Below are 9,800 nucleotides of genomic sequence, written 5' to 3'. Positions count from 1 at the left end.
CCCTATGAGAAATACTCTATACTCTAGATTATACTATTTTTACTGTTTTAGATTTGAAGAGCTGTGCTAGGCTATTAGCTCAATCTTCAGTGATGATTTTCAAACCAGAGAGTTTTTATTGTTCTTTTTGAGAATGATGTTGTTGTTTTATATTCCTGGATTGGATTTTTCCAAGACAGTATTTTTGTAACTACTTTTTCTAATTAAACCAACTTTGTTAAAATACTTTTATCCAACTCGTGGTCTGCGTTCCTTTATCACCCCATCACAATCTTTCAGGGCGCTGGCAAACGCCTTGCTTTCATCTGAGGTAATTATGTTCTGGTAGCCTGAAATACAGATTAAATCAATTGCTGGTTACTGCTTATAGCTAAAGTTATATCAATGACTATTCAGTAATTCTTACAGTACGTCTGTACCCGGGTTGGAGTAAAAAAATATGGCTTTGACGCGGATACCTTTGTATTGAGTGTGTTTTCAACCTGGCTTAATGGAAATGATTATTAATATTATACGCTAATATTACACCATTATTAATAGTACTATTACATAGTAGTGCTGTGAATATGACTATTCAATGAAAGGAGTTTTCCCACACAGACATTCAGTTTATTACAAACGATGAAGAGGTTAACAACTCTTCTACGCTTATATTTCATAGTCACTAGATAAAACTAACCAGTGACTATGAAATAAGCGTGATTAGGATTAGTAATTGACTCGAGAACTTGGTGAGTTTAGCACCTCGCTGGGGGATATCGAGCGGCCACAGGGTTTTATCTCGAATCGGTGTTGAGATAAGATAGATTTTTTATTTCTCCACGTGGTGAATACACAGGTCACAACATGTTTACATAAACGTTTTGGAGTTGTACTTGGAGTGTATTCTGCAATCTGTTAATAAACTTTTCAATCAATCAATCAAACTATACACTGTAAGGGAACGCCAGGCTCCGGCCCCGCCTCACTTCCAGTGATGAAGCTAAGCTATGCTAACGGAGCGACTGTTCCCTAAGCCTAATGCATGCACAGAGACAAAAAAGGTATGTATCTTCTTGTCTAACTCCAGGGAAGATGTTAAATAAGCTAATTTCCCAAAATGTTGGAGTTTTCCTTTAACAAGCACTATACCAAAAATAAATAACAAATATATACTGATTGATTGAACATTTTAATTAACAGAATTGCAGAATGGGTACAGTACAGTACAGCTCAATAAGACCAGAGAAAGACTTTCGTCTTGTTTACATCAGGGTCCCCCATTTTCAATTGCTTTAGACACCCGCCCACCTCTACCTCTGATTGGCTTACCATGACATCTTACTCAACCTCAGCCAATCGCGCACTGCCCACTAACCAGGAAGAACAGTATGCCTCTCAGCGCAGAGATCTGTCTGATGAAAGAAACAGGTTCAATCATAGTAACGCGCCGCATTTTTTGGCAGTAACGGTAACAGCGTTATTAAGATTGGAAGAGTAACTCGTTACTGAAAAAACTAACGCCGTTAATAACGCTGTTACTTATAACGCCGTTATTCCCATCACATAATACATGTACACTGCATCTTTATTGATAATCTGCTTGATCTGTTTTACTATTTCTTTCACTATTTGGGCACTTTTACACAATTCCTGTGAGTCTGGAACACCTCTGTAATTTTTTTTTTTAATTCATTGTTTTGTATTTCTAATCAACTACTCAAAAACAGCATTTTTCTACCTCAAGATCTTAAGCCGTTTTGAGCCTGGGAGGCCACAATGGTGCTGCAAGGGGCCAACCGTGCACATTATTATGCAGCTGAGACATCTCTGACATCACAGATCAGCACATTTTCAGATGACTCAGTTCAGTGAGGGTGAATATTGTGAGAGGAGAATTGGAAGAATGCGCCAATATGAGAATTAGAGACATAGATCATATTAATATAAGTCCACATAGCTATGAAACAATGCTAAACACTGAAAAAGGCCATTTATAAGATAGTTCCCCTTTAAGACTTATTATGGATTATTGTATATTTGTACAGAGTAGACTTAGGTTAGCTATATATATTTGTACCTGGGGTTGACTATATAGAGTATGTATATTATACCAGGGTGGGCTGTATGAATATAGTGATAAGATTGATATACATATGTATACTGTGCATATGTCTCACCTGTTCAGAGATCCAGTGCAGATCAGACCTTTATCATTATTTTTAATTTGTCTATTCTATATTTTGTATTCTTTATATTATATTGTATTCTTATTATCCTACAATGATATCCTCACTGCACATAATATAATATTATTATGTAACATTATTCTGATGGACATCATCTGGAAGGATTAGCCAGATTGGTGCCTGCCCACTGAAAGTCAAAAGGGTATTTTAGGAAGTTGGATGATAGGAAAAATAAAGCATTACATAGAAGTCTTTGATGTTTTAAGTGACCTGTCAAAATTAAAGTTGATGCTGGTTCTCATGGATGCCTTCCAATTGAACCATACCAACTGATGATCTTTATTTATGACCAAGGCTTATTTCATGATTGATTGATTGCAAACTTTAATGAACAGATTGCATAATGGGTACAGTACAGTACAGCTCAATACACACAATTGTTAAGGGGATGCAGACCAGAGAAAGACTTTCGTGTTGTTTACATCAGGGTCCCCCATTTTCAATTCATATATATAATTTCCTGGCTTTAGTTATAGTAATCCTGCTTTTCTATAAATCCCAGGTATGATGATTTGACAAATACTGTGACATCAATCTACAGACTTTAACAGGATGTATGGGTTGTGGAGGGTTAGATTTAGAGTCTAAACTAAGTAATCCTATCAAAAATATGGAGGCAGCTATTCTGTTTGGTGTTCATTGCAGAAAGTATTGCTAATTTCATAATGCATATATCATATATCATATAGACCTTTCATATCATGTGCGATTTGCAAAAACTGATGCAATTATTTAGTTTTTAGTTAAGTTGACAAGGGCCATAGAGTAAACAGGATGTATTTAAAAAGGACTTATTGTTTAGCGGACAGCGCCCTCTGCTGGTTAGTAAATAAGAAGCAAAAGCAGACGTGTGAATTTAACCGTGACGTCATATGCTGAGCGACAGGGCATCTGGAGCAGATGCCGAGGAGGTGGTGTGTGTGAGCGTGACTACTTTCAACAACACACAAACATGGGGAAATCAGGGAAATTAAAATCCGGGACAGCGTCGAAACTCAAGCGGTGGAAGAAAGGACATAGTAGCGATTCAAACCCCGAAACGAGTCGCTTCCGTCAGGCCGCTAAAAGTCGTTTTTTCAGCCGTCCCTCTGGTAAGTAGTAGTGTTCTACTCGGCCTCCTGCTCTGATACACGTGGGTCTGTCCGGCCGCCGCTGGTCGCAGTGAGGCGCTGCGCATTATTACAGTGGAAAAAAGTTCCAAACGAAATAATCTCTTCTTGGGGTTACAAATGAAGTGTCTAGCAACCTCGGTCATATCTTATTTTCGTTTACACCATGTGTTAGCTCCTCAAATAGCAACATAACTACTAACCCTAACCTACCCCACCCACCCCACTTACCCAACCTCCTCCAAAGTACAGTTTCCTCGTCAAATGTATATACTCTCTTTTTGAGACTATTTTTGTACTCACAAACTACTGTATTTGTAAATCTGATATGTCATACATGTATAGATGTAGCAGTACTGTCTATTCTGTATGATCATCATGTTATGGTGAATTGAAAATGGGGGACCCTGATGACGTAAACAAGACTAAAGTCTTTCTCTGGTCTGCATCCCCTTAACAATTGTGTGTATTGAGCCATACTGTACTGTACCCATTCTGCAATCTGTTAATACAATTTTCAATCAATCAATTACATTTTCAATCCCTAGTAGCTACTTAACATAATAAAACTCGCCAATAGAGCCAGCAGCTACTGCAGTAAGCATCGTTTTGTGTGTGAGAGGAATCATTGCTGATTTAGTTTTTGATCATATTGTGGCAATTATATCCTCTCATTACATTTGAAAGCCCACTAGACTGTAGGTATGTTTTGTTAGATTATATTACATTTATTATCATTATTGCACACGTACAAGTACAGAGTACAACTAAATGAAGTTGGCATCTAACCATAATTGCAAAGGAGCAGTAAAGTGCATTGCAGTATACAGTATAACATGTATGAAGCTACGGAGTAAATGGTAAGCAAATGGATGTACAGTAACTATTATTTACAGTGATATGAATACAATCTAGCCAGTGGTTTAACTAATGTTTTCACCCCACGGTGATGTGAAATTTCCCATGATGAATAAACTCATGATTAAACCCTGCAGCGACTCTACTGGAGAGGAGCTCAGAGGATCAGTCCAGACCAGCTGTTGTGATGTACTAAATAAGGCTGCCGCTACATTGATCCGTCAATTAAAGAACATTGACGGAAGGTATTACTGTCTGTTGGTTTATTTTTAAATTAGAACATAACGTCAACTTTGTCTGTCCAACAAATTGATACTAAAACAAAACAGACCCAGATACAGTGCAGTGGATCAATGTAGCCGCATAACGTTAACGCTTAAAGTAAGCGCTCTACAGATATTGAGCGTCATTTTGTAAAATGTCTGGTGTCATGTCACTTGTAATACCGGTGTCGTCAACCCTTGTTTGTGTGTTTCCATTTATCCCTCCATCAAGATATCTTTGCTACCCAACCCCACCCACCCCTCCTACCCAACCCCCCCCCCCCCACTCCTACCCAACCCCCCCCCCCCCCACTCCTAACCAACCCCCCCCCCCCCCCACCCACCCAACCACCTCCAATGTACAGTCCCCCCCCACCCCCACCTACCCAATCCAATGTACAGTTTCCACGCCTAATGTATATACTCTTTTCTTTCTGGACTCTTTTTGTATCACAAACAGTACTGTAATTGCAAATCTGGTATGTCATAAATGTATAGATGGAGCAGTACTGTCTATCTGTATGTCATGTATGTCATATATGTTACGATGAATTGAAAATGGGGGACCCTGATGTAAACAAGACGAAAGTCTTTCTCTGGTCTGCATCCCCTTAACAATTGTATGTATTGAGCTGTACTGTACTGTACCCATTCTGCAATCTGTTAATAAAGTTTTCATTCATTCATTCATTCATTCAAAGACATTCATACGGATTACCTTTATTAAAAAGCCTTAATTAGTTGGGTTTAAACATTAAAATAGCTGCTGACCTATGTGTTTCTGTCACATAGGGCTGTATGTAGTCACAACAACCTGTAGATCACCAGCTATTTTAATGTTCAGCCTAGCCCAACTAAATAAAGGCTTATTCTTTTGTGGATTCTGATCCTTATTGTCACCAGGGAGAACCAGTGGAAGTTACTTGACAGCCAATAATCCACTCCTCACTTTCTGGTCATAATTCAAGACGCAGCCATCAACAAAAAACCCACATTGAGCCATAATTGAGTCGACTAAAAACACACCGGTCTCTTCAAACAATATCTGACCTCCTTACTGTCATTTTACTATTTCGGACCTACTGTCAGTGTCTACTACTACTGCTGCTACTACTACTTATCATGCTAATATATCTAGTCTATACTAGTATGCACTCAAGCTCGATTTGACTATTTGACGAACAATGCCATCTGACCCTTAGCTGCCAGAGTTGTACCCTTCCTTCGGACTTGTTCACAATATGTAAGTCGCTTTGGATAAAAGCGTCGGCTAATTTGGGCTAAATGACTAAATGTAAATGATAGACGCATGTGGGATGTTGCAGTTGTCTGTCTGCCATATTTATGACCATGTCTTCTTTCTCCATTTCGTCCTCTCCACAGCTAAGAGTAATCTCACCCTTGATGCTCTCAAACTGCACAATGACCTGCAGTCAGGACCCCTGGAGTGTGGCGTGCGTGGCCAGGGAGATGCCCGCATGGAAGAGGAGGCCGATCATGGGGTGTCAGAGAGGACCTCGGGGACCTTTCTCAGTGGCCTGTCGGACTGTTCCAACCTCACCTTCAGAAAGGTGCAGCGCTTCTGGGAGTCCAACTCAGCCGCTCACAAAGAGGTGGGTGTGATAGCTTCATCTTGTCTAATAGTTTTCATTACATTTCAAACCTTTATTTAAAGGGGAACTATCTTACTATTTCGTTCTTACTATTTTCTGCACTTCCAGATTCCAAGCTGTTTTTGGCTGGGCTCCGCCCAAATGCGCTTTGAGTGACAGTCACCCACAGTCTGCACTGGCAGATAGAGAGGGAGACGGGGGCAGTGTTCTCACTCACCCCTTTTGGGGTGCGAGTCGGCGCTGAATCGTTTCACCCCCCGCTGAACGGGACCAGCTGGCAGAGGTGGTCTCGGGGTCGGTCCCGGGAGAACGGGGGGTGTGGCTTTGCGAGCTTGTACCTTTTCACGGGCGTGGCGCCTGGTGCTGACATAACGTCATACATTTTGTTTGCCATTGCTACGTCTATAACATTGTTCGAATGCATTTATTTCTATTAGACCAGTGGTGCCCAACAAGTCGGCCGTGGTCGACCAGTAGATCGCTCAAAACGCTCAAAAGCGGACTCTACAACACCATCCATTCGTGATAAAATATAACTTCATATTTATTGGCAATTTGTTCATTTTATATCAACATCCAGAGTCCGCAGTCGTGTTAAGACATTACCGTTTACATTTTCGGTCGACCAGTAGATCAATGACATTCAATATAATCAATGCGAGCAATGTTACTAGTATGTTGCAGTAACGTTAGCGTTAGCCGTTAGCTTAGCGTTATTGTTAACGCTGCAAAACGATCAAAAGCGGGCTCTACAACAGAGTTCCATTCGTGAGAAAAGGGGGGTGGGTTATATTGACAAGGCTTGACAACAGAGGTTCAAATATAACTTCATATTTATTAGTTATTTGTATCTTTATATCAACATCCATTCTCCAGTCTCCGTGTGAACACTTCCTGTGTTTACATTTCGAGCGTGACATCATCGACTACGGCAAGCTTACAAGCTCAAAACGCAAACCGTAAACAAAACCCAGAGCGCACCCAGAATGAAGTGTGTACACAAACTAGAGGGGGGAGAGGGTGGGGGGGAGTTCGGATCAGATCTCGGTACGGGAAGAACGGAACGAAATAGAAACGAATAGAGTGAGTGAGAAAGGGCCCTAATTAATTTCGCCGCGGGGGGGCATAATCCCACGGGACAATGCATTGGTAACTTGTTTCAAATGACAATATATACCCCTGTGAATATTATTGCACGGATCGGAATACGCGTGGGAGTGTGCGCTATGATATTTTGCAACAGGTTGACGTGACGCGAGTGCTGATAGAGGGAGAGAGAGAGAGAGGAGAGATGCTCCGAGAGCATGCATGTGTTTCCCCCCACACACACGTAGTCCGGAGTGTGTGTAAATGCTCCGAGACGAGTTGCACCGTATGAGAGCCTCTCTCTGTCTGTCTGTCTGTCTCTCCCTCTCTCTCTCTCTCGCTCGTTCTCTCTCTCTCTCTATCAGCACTCACGTCACGTCAACCTGTTTGAGGACGTGTCAGTGACAGGGAAACCGCTTTCGCATTATTTCCACTCGCTCCGTTGTTGAGCGAATTGTTGATTGTGGGCGGTGGCTACAACCACAGAGGGGGGGCTGAGATATGCACAGTGGGTGCAGTGGTGATTTCATAAGGGGTTGCACTGTGTTTTAATGATGTCCCGGGCGCGTGCACATGCTCACGTGCATGCGCATAAATGTTCCCTCGCGTGTGCACAGGATGTAGCCTTCAATATATAAAGACATTTCAATTGCCTTATTTATTAGATTAGATTAAATACAAATGTATCGTCAGTACAGTATAGCGAAAATAAGTTTGTCATCTAACCAGAGTGCAAATGTAACCGTAAAGTGCAAACAATACAGTACTGAAAGCATGATTATGTGCATAAATAGTAGGAAACATGTTTGTATAGGAAATTACTAGTTTTAGTTTAGTTTTTGTAAATATTGTCTTGAAATAGAGAAGCTGAAAAAGGTTAGAAGTGAGAGTAGACGAAACAAACGGTAGAAAGACCACAGATAAAGAGGAACAAGGCAGCACACAGCGAGAGACACTTCAGTGCTATTCTTATGCAAAGTAGCCAGGTGGGTACTTAAGTTGGCGCACAAGTCGAGTTGAACGCATTCTTGTGTGCACGTTTACATCCGTGCATGCTTCTGCTCAGAAAGGAGGTGGAACGGCATGCTACCGTGTCCCATGAGCACTGCACCACTGGATATGCAGATCAGCGCCTTGCTACGTAGAATAGTGAGTCAATTCTGAATGGCTTGGTTCAGTGGGGGAGGTTCTTGTCTGAGCTGAACTGAAGAAACGGGAGTAGCTAGAGATTTCACATCTAGTCAGTGTTGGTACAACCCCATATTGCTAGAAAACAATGCAAACCACAGGGAAAGGCCGTTTATAAGATAGTTTCCCTTATTTACAGTCACGTCAAGTGTACATACAGAGTTAAACAAAAAAAAAAAGCATATTAAAGCACACAGCAAAAAAAAAAGCATTCCATTCCATTCAACCATCCATTAAAACAGTGGTTCACAAACTTTTTCAATCAAGCCCCACTTGGGTAGTTGGAAATATTTTAGAGTCCTACCTAATCTGGTCCCCACCTAGATGTAGGCTAGAATAAATTCTAGGCTACAAACATGCAATTTCCTCTACTACTAACTAGGGATGCACGATATTGATTTTGACACCGATACCGATAACTTTATGCTCCTCAAGCCGATACCGATAACCGATATTTATTGTATTATAATTTTTTTTTTTAAATGTATATATATATATATTCTTTTTTGATCAACATTTTTTTTTTAGTATTTATAAGCGCCGACGTCATCGGTACTGCTATCGGTACTCGAGAAATTATGGGGGAAAAAAATTCACTTTTTTTTTTACCTGCAACTGCTATCGGTACTCGAGAAATTATGGGGGAAAAAAATTCACTTTTTTTTTACCTGCAACAGGGCCGTTTTAAAACCAGAGACAGTGGACAGACTTGTCTTTCTTGCCTGCAACTTGTCCAAATGACAATACTGACCAAATTGAGATTTATTTTTCTCTTGTCCATTTATTTTGTTTGCTTTCTAATTTAAAATACAGTTTGAAACCGTCTGTACACAGTAGGCTATGTGTGCTAGCAGAGCTAGTCTCCAGTTACGAGTCACAGTGCACATGTGCTGTGGTTTGTCCACCAAAAAAGCGCCAGAAAGATAGAAGAAACTAGCAGAGCCAGAACTGTTCAACTCCCCTGGAGCCACAGCCAGCAGAGAAGCTTGTTTACTTTCGCTTTCAAACCAGCTGCAGCCTGAGAACTGGAGTGTGAGGGGCTGTAACACTAAAGATGGCGGCAATGACAAAGAATTGCTGCAAAATAAACATACATCTGTTTAAAAAAGAAAATGTAAAAAAAAAATATATATATATATATATATATTTTTTATACTTATAACAACATCGATAATTATCGATATCGAGTGATATGATAACATTATCATATCGTTATCGCGATATCATTTTTGGTCATATCGCCCAGCCCTACTTACTTTTTTACTGTATGAAGCACACTCTGAGGGGCTCATGCAGAACCAAGCATTTCACCGTAAAGTAGGGCTGGGCCGAGCTGCCGCGGTATCGGTATTACCGCGGTATCGCTGTTACATCATGCCCACCGCAGCGTTGGGCTGAATACCGGCATCACCGCTGTTTTTTATTATATTATTATTATTATTACGCTCTCGTTGG

General features: G+C 40.7%; 1 protein-coding gene across 1 annotated transcript in view; it reads left to right on the top strand.

Moving 5' to 3' along the window:
- The first annotated feature begins 3,136 nt into the window (after positions 1-3,136).
- The window catches only part of rrp12 (ribosomal RNA processing 12 homolog), a 60,753-nt gene continuing 54,089 nt past the window's right edge, over positions 3,137-9,800 (top strand). The window contains exons 1-2 of the mRNA XM_084322207.1: positions 3,137-3,319; positions 5,842-6,071. Of these exons, the coding sequence (XP_084178333.1) occupies positions 3,181-3,319; positions 5,842-6,071 (369 nt within the window). The 5' untranslated portion in view covers positions 3,137-3,180. The remainder of the gene's footprint in view (positions 3,320-5,841; positions 6,072-9,800) is intronic.

This window comes from Notolepis coatsorum (genome assembly GCF_963971535.1).
Source record: "Notolepis coatsorum genome assembly, chromosome: 9".
Taxonomy (NCBI): Eukaryota; Metazoa; Chordata; class Actinopteri; order Aulopiformes; family Paralepididae; genus Notolepis; species Notolepis coatsorum.
Note: the sequence above shows the minus strand (reverse complement) of the source record. Positions and strands in the feature narration are given on the sequence as shown.